At 46.1% G+C, this 18,171-nt stretch overlaps 1 protein-coding gene across 3 annotated transcripts in view; it reads right to left on the bottom strand.

Moving 5' to 3' along the window:
• The window catches only part of LOC134909157 (glypican-5-like), a 437,429-nt gene that overhangs the window by 340,465 nt on the left and 78,793 nt on the right, over positions 1 to 18,171 (bottom strand). For all 3 annotated transcript variants that reach the window (XM_063915669.1, XM_063915671.1, XM_063915672.1), the window contains exon 2: positions 2,402 to 2,563. In XM_063915669.1, coding sequence (XP_063771739.1) covers positions 2,402 to 2,563 — 162 coding nt within the window. The remainder of the gene's footprint in view (positions 1 to 2,401; positions 2,564 to 18,171) is intronic.

Below are 18,171 nucleotides of genomic sequence, written 5' to 3'. Positions count from 1 at the left end.
AGGAGAGCCCCTAGTGTGCATCTAGCTCAGCCGGGCACAAAATTCTAACTGAGGTCTGGAGGAGGGTCATAGAGGGAGGAGCCAGTGCACACCAGGTAGTCCTAAAGCTTTCTTTAGTTGTGCCCAGTCTCCTGCGGAGCCGCTATTCCCCATGGTCCTTACGGAGTTCCCAGCATCCACTTTGGACGATAGAGAAATACTGGTGGTCACTGTCAGCAAACTGCAAAACTAAAATGCACCACAGGTATAGAATCTAGATGGATAGTATACTTGACGACACAGAGGTAGGTAGAGCAGTGGCCTTCCGTACCGTACTGCTATATATACTGGTGGTCACTGTCAGCAAACTGTAAAACTAAAATGCACCACAGGTATAGAATCTAGATGGATAGTATACTTGACGATACAGAGGTAGGTAGAGCAGTGGCCTTCCGTACCGTACTGCTATATATACTGGTGGTCACTGTCAGCAAACTGCAAAACTAAAATGCACCACAGGTATAGAATCTAGATGGATAGTATACTTGACGACACAGAGGTAGGTAGAGCAGTGGCCTTCCGTACCGTACTGCTATATATACTGGTGGTCACTGTCAGCAAACTGCAAAACTAAAATGCACCACAGGTATAGAATCTAGATGGATAGTATACTAGACGACACAGAGGTAGGTAGAGCAGTAGCCTTCCGTACCGTACTGCTATATATACTGGTGGTCACTGGTCAGCAAAACTCTGCACTGTACTCCTCCTATATAATATACTGGTGGTCCCCAGTACCCACAATAAAGCAGTGTGAGCACAGATATATGCAGCACACTGAGCACAGATATGGAGCGTTTTTCAGGCAGACAACGTATACTGGTGGTCACTGGTCAGCAAAACTCTGCACTGTACTCCTCCTATATAATATACTGGTGGTCCCCAGTACCCACAATAAAGCAGTGTGAGCACAGATATATGCAGCGTTTTTTCAGGCAGACAACGTTTACTGGTGGTCACTGGTCAGCAAAACTCTGCACTGTACTCCTCCTATATAATACTGCTGGTCCCCAGTCCCCACAATAAAGCAGTGTGAGCACAGATATATGCAGCACACTGAGCACAGATATGGAGCGTTTTTCAGGCAGAGAATGGATAAAACTGGTGGTCACTGATCAGCAAAACTCTGCACTGTACTCCTCCTATATAATACAGCTGCTCCCCAGTCCCCACAATTAAGCAATAAGCACAAACGGAGAGGACGCCAGCCACGTCCTCTCCCTAACATTTCCAATGCACGAGTGAAAATGGCGGCGACGCGCGGCTCCTTATATAGAATCCGAATCTCGCGAGAATCCGACAGCGGGATGATGACGTTCGGGCGCTCTCGGGTTAACCGAGCCATACGGGAGAATCCGAGTATGCCTCGGACCCGTGTAAAATGGGTGAAGTTCGGGGGGGTTCGGTTTCCGAGGAACCGAACCCGCTCATCACTAATTATAGGTGGGAGTAGGGTAGGTGTGAGGGGGCAATAGTATCGGTAGTATAGGTGGAAATAGGGTATGTGAAGGGGTATTAGTGTGAATAGTATAGGTGGGAATAAGGTAGGTGTGATGGGGTATTAGTGTGAATAGTATAGGTGGCAATAAGGTAGGTGTGAGGGGGTATTAGTGTGAACAAGGTAGGTGTGAGAGTAATATAGATTGGAGTAAGATAGGTGTGATGGGGTATTAGTGTGAATAGTATAGGTGGGAATAAGGTAGGTGTGATGGGGTATTAGTGTGAATCGTATAGGTGGCAATAAGGTAGGTGTGAGGGGGTATTAGTGTGAACAAGGTAGGTGTGAGAGTAATATAGATTGGAGTAAGATAGTTGTGATGGGGTATTAGTGTGAATAGTATAGGTGGGAATAAGGTAGGTGTGATGGGGTATTAGTGTGAATAGTATAGGTGGCAATAAGGTAGGTGTGAGGGGGTATTAGTGTGAACAAGGTAGGTGTGAGAGTAATATAGATTGGAGTAAGATAGGTGTGATGGGGTATTAGTGTGAATAGTATAGGTGGGAATAAGGTAGGTGTGATGGGGTATTAATGTGAATAGTATAGGTGGGAATAAGGTAGGTGTGAGGGGGTATTAGTGTGAATAAAGTAGGTGTGAGAGAAATATAGATTGGAGTAAGATAGGTGTGATGGGGTATTAGTGTGAATAGTACAGAAGGGAATACGGCAAGTGTGAGGGGGCATTAGTATGGGCAGTAAAGGTGAAGTAGGGTAGGTGTGAGGGGGCATTAGTGTAGGTAGTGCAGGTGGGAGTAGGGTAGGTGTAAGGGGGCATTCATGTGGGTAGTACAGTACATGTGGGAGTAGGATATGCTTTAATAGAGAGGGCATCTCAAATTAGCATTTGAAGGCTGTCAGACTAACCTTGGAAGGCATGTGTATGTGCGACAATCATGAATTTGAACTCGAAGTTCAAGGCTTGGATATTATGAGCCAGCTTTCCCCTCACTGCTGTCTGGTAACTTTCCTCCATCTTCCTTGTGCAACACGTAGGAGTCTTCTGCTCACAGATCTGGAGGTCGGACTCTGTCACACACAACAAGGACGAGAGAGAAACAAAGAACATAAGTATTGATAGTGGTGTGATATGGACACTCGCCATGTAAGTTTCATTCTAGACCTGTGAGCATTTTGTAGACCAAAAATATACATATGTTCTAATTGTATCTTCTGCAACTGTGCCTCATTGTCCCTTTAACACAAATAAGTCACAATCTTGTTCATTTTGTCCAAATTTTCTTGATATAACAGTGATAGTTATAATATGAAATGTGAGGGCTCGCTGCTGATTAGTGTCAAGTGTGAGCATCACTCACATTTGTAAAATTAAATTAAAGTACTGTATGGAACCCTTGATCCAGAATGTGTAATGGGCCCTATCCACTGGCAGATTTCACTGAACGATATGAACGTTCTCGTTCATTAATGAACGATAACTCATTCATATCGTTCAGTATGGAGACACCAACGATGAAAGATGCGCGGCCCTGCGCTCGTTCATCGTTGGTGCGCCGCCGCTTATGCATGCAGTCCATATTAGCATGCACTGCTATGGAGCCAGGTGACGGCGGCACGTCGCCATATGTGTAGGGAACTTAAGAGTTAAGGTGCATACGCACTTGGCGAGAAAATAAACGACATCGCTCGTTTTCACCCTTCCTGAGCATCGGCATTAATTTTCTCGCCAAGTGTGTATGCCGGCAACGACGAGCGATGCGCGGTCCCGTGGGTTGTTAACGACCCTCACTGTCGGCTGTGCGTGCAGCTCAATTTGGACTGTCGTCCAAGAGCTGCTGTCCCGGCCGCAGCATGACTTCACTGAGCGATATGGTCGTCATATCGCTGAGTGTGTATGCACTGCCGCCGACTGCCTGGCTGGGAGGGGGAAACACTAGGTGACGTAGTTCATAGTGCACGTTGCCTAGTATGTAGCCACCATTAGGTTTTAGGATAAGGGATTTTTTTCAATAATGTAGAGCTGAATTACTAAAATCCACAAACAAAACACATTTAAACCTTTTTCCTAACTGTTCCCAATATTCCCCTCCTCTGCACAATGACCGACTGTGGGAAAAGGCGCCCACTGATCATGCTGGTGTGTATAATGGGGGGTCATTCCGGGTTGTTCGCTCGCAAGCGGATTTTAGCAGATTTGCTCATGCTAAGCCGCCGCCTACTGGGAGTGAATCTTAGCATCTTAAAATTGCGAACGATGTATTCGCAATATTGCGATTACACACCTCGTAGCAGTTTCTGAGTAGCTCCAGACTTACTCGGCATCTGTGATCATTTCACTGCTTGTCGTTCCTGGTTTGACGTCACAAACACACCCAGCGTTCGCCCAGACACTCCCCCGTTTCTCCGGCCACTCCTGCGTTTTTTCCGGAAACGGTAGCGTTTTTTCCCACACGCCCATAAAACGGCCTGTTTCCGCCCAGTAACACCCATTTCCTGTCAATCACATTACGATCGCCAGAACGATGAAAATGCCGTGAGTAAAATTCCTAACTGCATAGCAAATTTACTTGGCGCAGTCGCAGTGCGGACATTGCGCATGCGCATTAAGCGGAAAATCGATGCGATGCGAAGATTTTTACCGAGCGAACAACTCGGAATGACCCCCAACATTCCTCTCTTTACTACCATGTGTAGCAGGCAAGGATTGCCTAAAATATGGATCATTTTTTGAAGGCAGAGTTGCCTTATATATCTCCCAAGTGTTCCAATTTCAGAAATTAGACATTTCTGATTGAGGGGCTGGCCCAACAGTGCTATAGCAGGACACTAGAGTGTCCTAGACTGGCCCTGTACATGTGACAAGAGGGCCAAAGGCGTTCTCAGGATACACCTGGTGGACGTTTGAGGGATGTCCAGGCTACAGGGCACCCGTGAAGACACAACTGCACTCTGTTCCCACAACCAAAGGTACAGCCCTGTTTCTCGCTGTTGACTCATTTAGCCCGGCTTACAGTACAGGTGGTTGAGTGGTACTGTATGACCTCACTCGCCATGGGCGTTTTTGAGGTGGGGAGAGGACACTACAAATGTTCACAGGTAAGACTTTATAGAATAAATTGTACAGCATTCATATTTCTGTCCCACCACATGAGAAACCCTTCATACCCATCTTTCTTATGTAGCCCATACACTTTAGAGCTATCAGGTACAATCCTTCGATTTCGACCGCATCTGTGAGAGAAATCAAAGGATTGTATGCACAATTTAGATACCTTGGGACGCGATGCGCAGGCACGCCGGTCAAATCTCGCGTCTCAAGATAGTATGTGCTGCTCTTAATATTTATCGCATTGCAGTGCGATCGCATGTGTTTTTAAAAACACATGCAATATATCGCACTGCGATGCGTGATGGGCACCCGCCGGGAGCGGCCAGACGCTGCTCCCATTTGGCAGTGACGTGCCCATCACGTGATTACCATGCGATCTATCGCATGATCGCATGGTAATCACTTTGGCAGTACAGGTGCGATTTCATCGCACCTGAACTGCCTGTGCGATTCCCCGCGATGTCGCGCAGCGGGGCATCGCAGATTTGTTAGGATATCTACAGTAAATCATGTTGAGTAAGAGAAGTAGCTTCAGTTATGAGTCTCATAAAGTGGAAACAGTGACATATAAAATAAATAGCTATACTGTACTTCTTTTGCACATGTATATAATCCTCCCGCTAATCCATTTACAATGTTATTACAAAAGACAAAGCAATGATACCTTTTCAGTCTGCCAACGTTAACTAATCCCACATTATCAATCACAAACGGACACAGCTTTAAATGTAACATTACAACAACAACAACAACAACAACAACAACAACAACAACAACAACAACTGTATACTCATTTATCTAGTAGATCAAACAGTGCACTGGTCAACAGACCTGAAGAACAATGCATTGCACTTTAATTTTACACAAGTACCAAACGCCAAAGCCCATCTGCCTAGTCTTTTAAGGGCACATATAATAGGATTTTGATACCTACCGGTAAATCCTTTTCTATGAGTCCGTAGAGGATGTTGGGGATACCAAAAGAACCATGGGGTATAGATGGGATCCGCAGGAGACATGGGCACTTTAAGACTTTCAAAGAGGCGTGACCTGGCTCCTCCCTCTATATCCCTCCCCAGACTCAGTTTGGAACTGTGCCCGGAGAGACGGACATTTCGAGGAAAGGAATTAACAAACAAGGTGAGCATTATACCAGCTCACGCCATAAATATGCCGAATAACATGGTATTCTACTGAACACATGCCAACGGACATGAACAAAATTCAGCAACAAGCTGAAGAAACCATAACACAACCTGTGTGTAACCAGAACTAAACTGCAGATACAGTACGCACTGGGACGGGCGCCCAACATCCTCTACGGACTCATAGAAAAGGATTTACCGGTAGGTATTAAAATCTTATTTTCTATTTCGTCCTAGAGGATGTTGGGGACACCAAAAGAACCATGGGGTTTATACCAAAGCTCTATAGCGTGCGGGAGTGTGCGGTTGACTCTGCAGCACCGATTGACCAAACTTAAGGTCCTCATCGGCCAAGGTTTCAAACTTGTAAAATGTAGCAAATGTGTTTGACCCCGACCAAGTAGCAGCTCGGCAAAGTTGCAATGCCGAGACACCCCGGGCAGCCGCCCAGGACGAGCCCCCCTTCCTAGTGGAATGGGCCTTCACCGATTTCGGCAAAGGCAAACCTGCCGTGGAATGAGCCTGCTGAATCGTTTGACATATCCAGCGGGCAATGGTCTGCTTGGAAGCAGGACACCCAATCTTATTGGGAGCATACAGGACAAACAGAGACTCTGTTTTCCTAACTGGAGCCGTTCTGGCGACATAAATTTTCAAAGCTCTGACCACATCTAGAGACTTTTCCTCTGCCAAAGCGCCAGTAGCCACTGGCACCACAATAGGTTGGTTAATATGAAAAGAGGAAACCACCTTCGGCAGAAATTGTTGCCGAGTTCTCAACTCTGCTCTATCTTCATGGAAGATCAAATAAGGCCTCTTGTGAGACAAGGCCGCTAACTCAGACACCCGCCTTGCGGATGCCAATGCCAACAAAATGACAACCTTCCAAGTGAGGAACTTAAATTCCACTTTACGTAAAGGTTCAAACCAATGTGATTGAAGGAATGTCAATACCACATTAAGGTCCCAAGGTGCCACAGGGGGCACAAAGGGAGGTTGGATGTGCAGTACCCCTTTTACAAAGGTCTGCACCTCAGGAAGTGAGGCCAATTGTTTCTGAAAGAAAATTGACAAGGCAGAAATCTGCACCTTAATGGAGCCTAATTTAAGGCCCGCATCCACTCCATTTTGTAGAAAATGGAGAAACCGTCCAAGGTCAAACTTCTCCACAGGAGCTTTCTTGGACTCGCACCAGGAAACATATTTCCTCCAAATACGTTGATAGTGCTTTGACGTCACACCCTTCCTAGCAAGAATAAGGGTAGGGATGATTTCACTGGGAATACCCTTTCGGCCTAAAATCTGGCGTTCAACCGCCATGCCGTCAAACGTAGCCGCTGTAAGTCCTGATAGACGAACGGCCCCTGTCGTAGCAGATCCTCGCGAAGAGGAAGAGGCCAGGGATCTTCGACCAGTAACGCCTGAAGATCCGGGTACCAAATTCTCCTTGGCCAGTCTGGAACTACAAGGAGCGCTGGAATCTTTGTTTTTCTTAGAATTCTCAGAACCTTTGGGATGAGAGGAAGCGGAGGGAAAAAATACACCGACGGAAACACCCAAGGTGACGTCAGTGCATCCACTGCCGCCGCCTGAGGGTCCCTGGACCTGGAACAATACTTCAGAAGTTTTCTGTTGAGGCGAGACGCCATCATGTCTATGTGGGGAACCCCCCAAAGATTCACTAGTGTGAAGACCTCTTGATGGAGGATCCACTCTCCTGGATGTAGATCGTGTCTGCTGAGGAAGTCTGCTTCCCAGTTGTCCACCCCCAAAAGGAATATTGCTGACAGAGCCCTTGTATGTGTCTCTGCCCAGCGAAGAATGTTTGTGGCTTCCGCCATGGCTGTCCTGCTCTTTGCGCCGCCTTGGCGGTTTATGTATGCTACTGCTGTCACATTGTCCAATTGGATCAGGACAGGCCGGTTTCAAAGAAGCTGCTCCGCTTGCAGAAGGCCGTTGTAAATGGCCCTTTGCTCCAGAACATTTATGTGAAGATGAGTCTCTGGACCTGACCATCTTCCTTGGAAGGTCACCCCTTGTGTGACTGCTCCCCAACCTCATAGACTTGCATCCGTGGTCACTAGGATCCAGTCCTGGATCCCGAACCTGCGTCCCTCTAAGAGGTGAGAGCTGTGGAGCCACCACAGGAGTGAGATTCTGGTGTTGGGAGATAGAATTATTCTCCGGTGCATATGAAGGTGGGATCCAGACCACTTGTCCAACAGGTCCCACTGAAACACTCTGGCATGGAACCTCCCAAACTGGGGGGCTTCGTATGCCGCTACCATCTTCCCCAGCAACCGAATGCATTGATGAATGGAGACTGTTGTTGGTTTCAGAATGAGTTTTACCAAACTCTGAATTTCCAGAGCTTTCTCCATAGGGAGGAACACTCTCTGCTTGACTGTGTCCAGAATCATACCTAAAAACGCCAACCGGGTTGTTGGGATTAATTGTGATTTCGGCAAGTTTAAGAGCCAACCGTGCTGTTGCAGAATCGATAGGGACAGTGCAATGGCCTGTACCAACTTGTCTTTGGATCTCGCCTTTATCAGGAGATCGTCCAAGTATGGGATAATTGTAACTCCTCGCTTGCGGAGGAGAACTATCATCTCTACCATGACTTTTGTGAAAATCCTCGGAGCCGTGGACAGGCCAAACGGCAACGTCTGAAACTGGTAATGAGTATCCTGGATTGCAAACCTAAGGTACCTTTGATGAAGGGGATAGATGGGGACATGAAGGTATGCATCCTTTATGTCCAATGATACCATGAATTCCCCCCCTCCTCCAGACTGGAGATCACCCCTCTGAGAGACTCCATCTTGAATTTGAATTTCTTCAGGAAAAAATTTTGAGATTTCAGGTTGAGGATTGGTCTTACCGAGCCATCCGGCTTTGGTACCACAAACAGGCTTGAATAAAAGCCCTCCCCTTGCTGTGCCAAGGGAACCGGGACCACAACCTGATTTTGACACAATTTTTGTATGGCTCCACAGACTAGAACTCTGTCTGGAAGCGAAGCTGGTAAGGTCGATTTGAAAAAACGGAGAGGGGGAACGTCTTGAAACTCCAGTTTGTACCCTTGGGTCATAATTTGCAACACCCAAGGGTCTAGGTCCGAACGAACCCAGACCTGACTGAAGAGCTTTAGACGTGCCCCCACTGGTGCGGTCTCCTGTAGGGGAGACCCGGCTTCATGCGGTGGATTTGGCAGAAGCCGGGGAGGACTTCTGTTCCCGGGAACCCGAGGAGGCGGGTGTTCTCTTGCCCCTTCCTCTACCTCTGGTAGCAAGGAAGAAATTACCTTTTATACTTGTTGGGCCGAAAGGACTGCATTTGATAGTGTGGTTTCTTTTGTTGTGCAGGAACATAAGGTAAATAGGTTGACTTACCCGCGGTGGCCGCCGATACCAAATCAGTAAGGCCATCCCCAAAAAGTTCACCTCCCTTAAATGGAAGGGACTCCATATTTTTCTTGGAATCGGCGTCAGCATTCCACTGGTGAGTCCAAAGCGCTCGCCTAGCCGCAACTGACATAGCATTAGCCTTAGCATACAGGAGGCCAGCATCTCTTGCAGCCTCTTTCAAGTACGCAGCTGCGTCCCTGATATAACCAAGCGTCACTAGGATGCTATCCCTATCAAAATTATCCAAATCAGAAGACAAACTTTCAGCCCATTTTTCAATAGCGCTACTTACCCACGCTGACGCAATAAGAGGCCTAAGCTGCGTCCCCGTGGTTGTAAAAATAGCTTTCAAAGTAGCCTCCTGCTTACGATCAGCTGGTTCCTTAAGTAGCTGGCTCCTTAAGTCGACTGAGCCACAGGGAGGGCTACCTGTTTAGACAAGCGCGCTAGGGCCTTGGTAACTGTGGGTGGTGTTTCCCACTTTTCCCTATCAGCCGCGGGAAAGGGGTACGCCGCCTTGATCCGGTTAGGAATTAGAATTTTTTTATCAGGGTTGTTCCAAATGCCATCAAAGAGGTCATTTAGTTCAAAACATGGAGGAAAAGCAACTGAGCGTCTCTTTTCCTTGTAAATAAGGACCCTCGTTTCAGGTGTAATAGGGTCCTCATCAATATGTAATATGTCTTTAACAGCTACAATCATATACTGAATACTCTTAGCTAATTTGGGATCTAATCTGGAATCAGCATAGTCGACATCAGCCTCAGAGTCTGTGTCGGTATCTGTGTCAACTAATTGGTCAACACCACGTTTGAGCGACCCCGGAGGGCCCTGGACCTGCAATAAAGCGTCCTCCATTGATCTCTTCCACACCTGGATTTGAGATTCAGACTGATCAAACTTTTGATTTAAAAGAGTGACATTAGCATTTAAAGCATTCAAAGTATATAACCAGTCAGCAGTCGGCGGTGCCGACAGGGCCACCCCCAAAACATTTGGTGTCCTCAATAAATTATCCCCCTGAGAGGAATAATCTGCCTCAGACATGTCGTCCACTGAAAACAGCACCCAAATCAAAGCCTGTCAGGGAACACAGAGGGAAAAAGCCAGCTCACACCCCAGCGCCAAAATGCAGGTCTGAAAACACCCTCAAGTGCCCCAGAGCTGCAGCGCTATATTTATCTATTAATTCTGTCGTCGTCCCCCTCGTTTTCTTATGCCCCTGGTACTTGCTGCTTGTGAGGAAGGACCAGTGCTGCTTGTGTGGAGGAGGAAATGGCGCCGAGTGAGCAGTGAGGAAGAAGCTCCGCCCCCATAATGGCGCGCTTCGTCCCGCTTAAATATACATTTATCCTGGCGGGGGTTTTGGACTGTTGGACTTTTAGTCCCACTAGCAGCTTTTCTGAGGTAAAAAGGCTCCCGAGGGCCCCCCCCCCTCCCCCAGCGCCCTGCAACCAGCGGTGTGTACTGTATGGGAGCCCGGCGCGCACTGTGCACTCGCTGTGCGGTACCTCTGTAATGCCGTCTTAGTGAAGAGAAGTCTTCTTTTCTTCTACATACTCACCTGTCTTCTGGCTTTGAAAGGGGGCGACGGCAGGCTGTGGGAGCGAGCATCCGAGAGTACCCGGCGTTCATCTCCCCTCAGGTGCGGAGGCATCCTGTCAGCATCAGTAGAGCCCTGAAACTTATTAGAAGTGGGTCTAGACTGCTCTCCCCCTCAGTCCCACGAAGCAGGGAGACTGTAGCCAGCAGACCTCCCAGAAAATAAAAAACCTAACATAAGTCTTTTCAGAGAAACTCAGTAGAGCTCCCCCGAGTGCCTCCGTCTCGCAGGGCACATTTTCTAAACTGAGTCTAGGGAGGAATATAGAGGGAGGAGCCAGGTCACGCCCCTTTGAAAGTCTTAAAGTGCCCCTGTCTCCTGCGGATCCCGTCTATAGCCCATGGTTCTTTTGGTGTCCCCAACATCCTCTAGGACGAAATAGAAATTAGTAATTGTCATTAATTTGCAAAACTGTCTGATATTGCATCTGATTGTTACAACACCATAAACTTCATCAACACAATTTATCCAACTAGTGGGGGTATATTTTTAGAAGTGGAGATGTTGCCCATAGCAACCAATCAGAGTCCACTTAACATTTATCTAGCTGCATCTAGGAGATAATAGTTAGAATCTGATGGGTTGCTATGGGCAACATCTCCTGTCCTGGTGAAGATAGCTAGTGCTGTATTTATTGTTAAAAAAAGATTAGCCAATGGGAGTCTGGGTGGTGGGCAGATACACCCAGGAGGCTACTAATGGCTCTGTCCTGGCGGATGTCACTGTGATACTTGCAGCGGATCCCCGGTGATCTTACTGCTCCCACAGGCTCCCAGCAGTATGAAGAAGCATTTGCAGGTATAGTTATAGTGTTTTTATGTTATCCGGCTCCCCTCTGGTAGTTTCGGAATGCACTGTAGACGCAACTGCCACTGGCAGGGAGCCTTATGAATACTTATGAATATGTGTTCTAAGCTATTTCTCTCATTCAATAATATTGCTCTGCAAATTGAAATCTGGTTTCTGCACAGCTCAAAGAGGTTTCCTGCTCCACTTACTCTGTACTTCGCTAGCAAGGCCGTTCCATGAAATTAATAAAAATGTCCCATACATGACACTGTAAAAAATAATCTGTGTATCTTTTGAGTTTTCAACATAAAGTGACACGTTAAATTATATCACTTTCTCATAGGTTTTCATAAGAAAGAAAAAAAAAATAACACTGGCTCTTAATATGGAGTTGAGGGCAAGTATCAAGTAGAAGTTTCCTTTACAAAACGATGGTGGATTTTGCTTGTTCCATACAACTAAATTTTGTGATATTGTGTTGGGTATAACTGATAATTTTGTTTTCTACCTAAAAAAATAAGCTTATTTATGCACTCTGACATTACATTCTTTAAAAAAAAAAAAAAAATTGTTACGTTTTAACAAAAGTGTACATGGTAAAACTTCCTGTAAGTGACAGTGGGATGGCCCAGCAATGCCTTCCCGCAAGTCAATTCCACCCCTTTTACCATAAGCAGGACTGGCCATCGGGCACTTCAGGCAAATGCTGATGTCCAGATGGCCCTTCTGGTAGTGAGAAGGCATGGATGAGCAGTTCCGCCTACCAGCGCTCTGCTCGACTGACATGCTTAGATTGGTACATACCCTGAGGCCACGCCCCATGAGGTGTGGTCATGCCCCCATAAGGGTGTGACCACACTCCTTTTCCTTGCACGCAGACAAAAAATATGAATTCAGAATGAGCAATTATTCATTATTTATAGATTAAGGTGGCAAAAACAATTAATAATTATCACATGGGTCAAAATTATTTTATGTCTATATCGGGGCAAAATCTATAAAATATTTGTAGATGTCCTATCCTGGACATGTGCAGTAGGAGTGGCACATTGCAGGGGACAGAGTGGAGATGTGAGCAGTAGCCAGGCTGAGGTAAGTGAAGGGGAGGGTATGGGGTGAGGAATAACCCCTTACCACCAGGCCCCATAACATTGAACCATACGCAGCGGCTTTCATTGCATCAAACTAAAAGGAGTGTACATTTGGAAGAGAGACAGGGAGCTTTGGATCTAACATAATAGTGACATAAATAGTGACATAAATAACCTTCTATCATTCAATGTGAAACAACATCTCATGTGAAGCGCTGTACATAACTCTTTCGGCCTTATCATCCCAAACAGGACTGCTGATGTTGTCTCCAAAGCCTTCAATCTGGGAATGGAAGCGTTAAAAATAGGACTAAATGAAGAATGTACTTGGCAGCCTTACTCTGAGCAATGGATTCCCAATGCAGACCGGCAGCTTTGTCATATCACATGTTCTCCGTAACTCATTCAGGCGCGTCCAAGAGGGTAGCTTTCATTTCAAGCCATCACATCATTGCTTGCGCATTACAATGCAGTGACAATGTCCATATTCTAATCACTGATCTTCATTAACCATCGACTCTAAGACATTCTCAGAAGGTTAATGTCTGCGGAATATCTGTGAGTTGTGTTTATTTTGAGACTGGAGCCAGAAAAGTGACACCAGGGCGGCAGTGTCTGTGACATAAGGGACACATGGAGATCAAGAGCTGTGTCATCCAACTACTGACAAAACAAAAGTACCCTACACTGATTCAGTAGAAATCTACAACCTAGGCCCTCAGTTGTTCGCTCGTTGCAGAGTTTCGCTATATTGCGATTAGTCGCTTACTGCGCATGCGCAAGGTTCGCAGAGCGCATGCGGGTAGTTATTTTACTCAAAAGTTAGGTATTTTACTCACGGCATAACAAGGATTTTTCATCGTTCTGGTGATCGGAGTGTGATTGACAGGAAGTGGGTGTTTCTGGGCGGAAACTAATCGTTTTATGGGTGTGTGCGGAAAAACGCTGCCGTTTCTGTGAAAAACGCGGGAGTGGCTGGAGAAACGGGGGAGTGTCTGGGCGAACGCTGGGTGTGTTTGTGACGTCAAACCAGGAACGAAACTGACTGAACTGATCGCAGTGGCAGAGTAAGTCCCGAGCTACTCAGAAACTGCAAAGAAATTTCTATTCGCAATTATGCAAATCTTTCGTTCGCAATTCTGCTATGCTAAGATACACTTCAAGAGGGCGGCGGCTTAGCGTGTGCAATGCTGCTAAAAGCAGCTAGCGAGCGAACAACTCGGAATGAGGGCCCTAGTTTTTACCTGCAGCAAAATATCCCAATTATAAGGCTTATGGGGGCTAAATCAGAGTATCTCTATTCATTTCTATGACATTGTCCCCGAGTAACCTCTCAGTCGTGTCGGGCTCCCTGAGACAGAAGTCACGTTGTTTTTGGTTTGCCAAGTACTGTACCATGCAGATGCCTTCATGGAATGAACAGGACCTGTACCATGTATCTGCAAGTGGCGTTGGGGTGCTTTATTTCAATAAAAGTCCTTGCAATTTGGTGTACAGCCTTTTGTTTAATTTTTCTTTCTTTTTTTTTTTACAATTGCCAGTGGGCACTTGATGCATAGGCATGCTGACACTTGTGGTACACCAAGTGCCAACATGCCCTAGCAGGCTTGCTGGGACCAATAATGTAAAGTGGCGGATCCAAGATGGGATGTGGATAAAGGTGATCCCCCCTGTAACACTGTCCAAAACTGCTGCCTGCTATATAGTTGTGCAGCAGCACATCAAGCAAGGAGAGAGCAAAGGCAGTATGGATGGTGTAATGGTTAGCATTACTGCCTCACAGCACTGAGGTCATGGGTTTGATTCCCACCATGGCTCTAACTGTGTGGAGTTTGTATATTCTCCCTGTACTTGTGTGGGTTTCCTCCCGGTACTCCGGTTTCCTCCCACAATTCAAAAATATACTGGTAGGTCAGTTGGCTCCCAACAATATTCACCCTAGTGTGTGCGTGTACATGTGATAAAGAATATAGATTGTAAGCTCCACTGGGGCAGGGACTGATGTAAATGGGCAAATATTCTCTGTAAAGCGCTGCGGATTATGTGTGCAATAACTGGTAATAAATAAAGGCTGCTGCTCTTCAGCGGCAGCATCCTCCCTCCCATGCTGCTGTGTGCCGGGCTGGGGAGGCAGCTATTGCTGAGGAGCTGCAGTCTCAGGGGTTTAACTCAGTAAGGATTGTCTCAAAACTGCTACTGCTAAAAATCGCATGTGAAAAGCCGCCCAGAAAGGGAAAATTTGCATATGCAGTCATATAACTGCGATGCATATGCAGAAATCGCGCATCATCAACAGCTGACGTCAGATACACACCCCGAAAACGGCCATGACACACCTGCGTTTTCTCCCTCATAGAGAGGGTCAGGTAGGCAAGTATGCACCATGTTGCCTCCCACAAACGGTCACTTTCTGTCAATCGCTTTGCTGTCACATTTCACTGGGCCTGCGATTGCAGAACGACTACACTTTGATCTTCGGGCCCACGCAATGCGTTCATAGTGCATGCGCAGTCTGACGATAATCAGACGATTCGCGTTTTTGCAGTTCAATGTTCCTTACTGAATTAGGCCCTCTGTTCTCTCCCTGGCTGATGTGCTGCTGCACTGCTATATAGCAGCCAGCGGTAGTGTAAAGAACAATATTATTTTCTATTATTTACTGTGTATTAACTGCACACCCTTCGTCATGGGGTGTGAGGAATAACCCAGGGTCAGTTGTCCTTAAGAAGGGGGTCCCCCATTTCCCTAGAAATCCCAGCACTGAGCTGTCAGTAAAGGGCTGGTTGACATTATGGCAGGGGGACCTCACACCGAGTGTCTCTCTGCTATAGCCTACGTTTACGTTTAAATGTGTAAGGGCCCCATACACTTATGCAACATGTCCGACCGTCATGTCGCAGGCGTTCACCCCGGCAGCCCCCTGGGCGGCAGGATCGCCCAAGATACATCGTATTCTGTCCTTTTGCATACAACGTATCTTGTGCGTTCCCAGCCATGGCTGTGGGGTCGGACATGATAGTTAGTGCAGCACGGTCAACCTGGAGGATCCGATCCGATGCTCACGGGAATGCGCATCGGATCAGATCCGAAACACCTCCAAAATGCCCGATTTCATTCGATATATCCGGCCGAATGTCCGAAATAAATCGGACATTATCGTTCTAGTTATGGGGCCCTTTAGACTGGTTATTAATAGGAGGTAACCTTCCATCATTTTATTTAAATTTTTTCCATAGTTACCATATTTTTACAGGTAGGAGCCCAGGGGTGTATGTATTGCTTGAAAACCGCAGTGGATTTAAAGCATCGGCATAGACAGTGGTTTTCAAATGACAATCAAAACCGATGCTTAGTAAACGCAGTATTTTGATGCACACAACTGCCAGATATGCATATCAGTTTTGTACTGATGGCAAAACCGCTGCTTAGTAAATTTAGCCGATACTGTATAACAAAGCTCTAAAACCACATTGCAACTTTATCTCTCCTGTTAACTTTTGGACGCAACAATACTCCATATAATTACATGACACTGTGTCTAATGTTACTGTGCTTATTTAAAGCTGATACCCCAAATATGGAAAAATATTACTAATATATCCCGCAAGGAGAAGCCCCAGGGGAGAGGGTTTGGTCAGTAGGACCAATCACAAGCTACAGCACAATAAAGCGATTGAGTTTTGCATTGGTCCTCCAACTGAAACCCCTCTCCATTAGTCTGCCGCCAGAACCTGTAAAGCCCCAGCAAAAATGTTTGCATGTAGCATCCCAAGGACATCAGCCTATGAGAGGAGTATGTTAGTAAAATATTTTGTGTAGGTGGTAGTGCAGCTTTAAGGACATTTTATACTTTTGCAGAACTTTGTCATTTTCCACTTTTCCAGTAAAAATTATAATTTCTCAAACTATGTCTTATCTGAAACATAGGGGCCTGCATATCAATCTCCAGAGATTCTAACTGCAGCAATAAAAAAATGCCTTATAGCAGAGTTCCACAAACATATCCTTAAAACCTGGTCTGTAATGGCGGAGTTTTGGAGACTGAGCTTTAAGGCCACAATTTGTTAGAATAACACTGAAGCAGATTAGCAGTATTAAGCTGTCCCTGCAATACTGGACTGTGTGTTTGATTAATTTGTCTCTTTGTTCGGCAGTAATGTGCATTGGGGGCGGAGTCACAAAATGGCCCGATCCACTATGAATTGCGTTGAGCCCCAGATAAGTGGGCGGATCCAGGAATGCGGGAGAGTTCTCCGAAATTTAGAAGACTCCTGGACATTTCAGGAGTGTGCAACTATTCATCAGCTATAAATGAATGTGAAAATCCTGCTTATTCCCTTTTCAGACAGAAATTCTCTGCAATTACCCGGCATTTCAGTGCAGGGTTATTTTGACTGTCTCTGCCTGACTACCCCTTTCACACAGAGAAGCAAATTACCGGGTCAAGAATTTCTACCCGGTAATTTGCGTATCAAAGCGGGTATTTCTTCTGTGTGAAATGGTCAACACAAGTCTCCAACCCTGGTAAATTCTTGGGTTGAAGTCCTGGAAATTTCAACCCGGGTTAACCCTACAACACCGAAAAAGGACCCGTGTTTTTCAGCAAATTACCGGGTAGAACTGCTTTACCCGGTAATTTAATTTTCTGTGTGAAAGGGGTATTTGTAACTCTCCACTATTACGCAGCAGCTGGGAACCTGAACAGCCCATGTGGGGACCACGGTGGTGGGTACTTTTATCTATGCACTGTCCGGGGTGGCTATGCTTTTTGTGTTTGTAAAGTTTATTTGTGTGAGCAAAATGTGCTTTTGCTATGTGTGTGTTCAAGGTCACTGTGTGTGTCTGTAAAACTGCAGCTGGAGCTGTGATTTGCTCTGCGTGTTTGTGGTCGATTGCATGTAAAATCATTGGGAATTTCTCACGTTCTGGTGATAAATATGGTCTCCCGAGACCTAATCTGTGCAGCTCTGTAGTCAGTAAGTAACCTTGAACGCGTTGTAACCTACTGTAAACCGTACTACATGCCTGCTTCATGTAATTTTTCACCAACACCTCTCACCACCTGTGCCTGGAACATTAAACACAGTCTGTATAAAAAACCCACAAATAACACCAACTGCATTAACTGTGCAAAGAGCAAAAAAAATTGCAGAACTGCATGTGCCCTGATGCTCGGCTCCTGGGTGCAGCCTGGCAGGGGAAACAAGAAAAAAACATAACTGATGAAGTTGAAGAGGACCAGTTGTGCCCAACATCATCTGCCATCCTGTCTATGCGTACATGCCAATATACTGTCATTTCAAGAAAGCTGATATTCCAGTGGAACAATTTATCTATCTATCTATCTATCTATCTATCTATCTATCTATCTATCTATCTATCTATCTATCTATCTATCTATCTATCATATACCAATCAAAAGGTCACTTAGCTGTAGATTCATTGGCGTTTCTATAATGGATGCAATGGGCGCGGTGCACACGGGCCCCTGGGTCCAGGGGGGCCCACACCGCACCCATTTTAACACTT

This window comes from Pseudophryne corroboree, chromosome 4 (genome assembly GCF_028390025.1).
Source record: "Pseudophryne corroboree isolate aPseCor3 chromosome 4, aPseCor3.hap2, whole genome shotgun sequence".
Classification (NCBI taxonomy): domain Eukaryota; kingdom Metazoa; phylum Chordata; class Amphibia; order Anura; family Myobatrachidae; genus Pseudophryne; species Pseudophryne corroboree.
The sequence above is the reverse complement of the archived record's forward strand: the minus strand, read 5'-3'. Positions and strand labels throughout refer to the sequence as shown.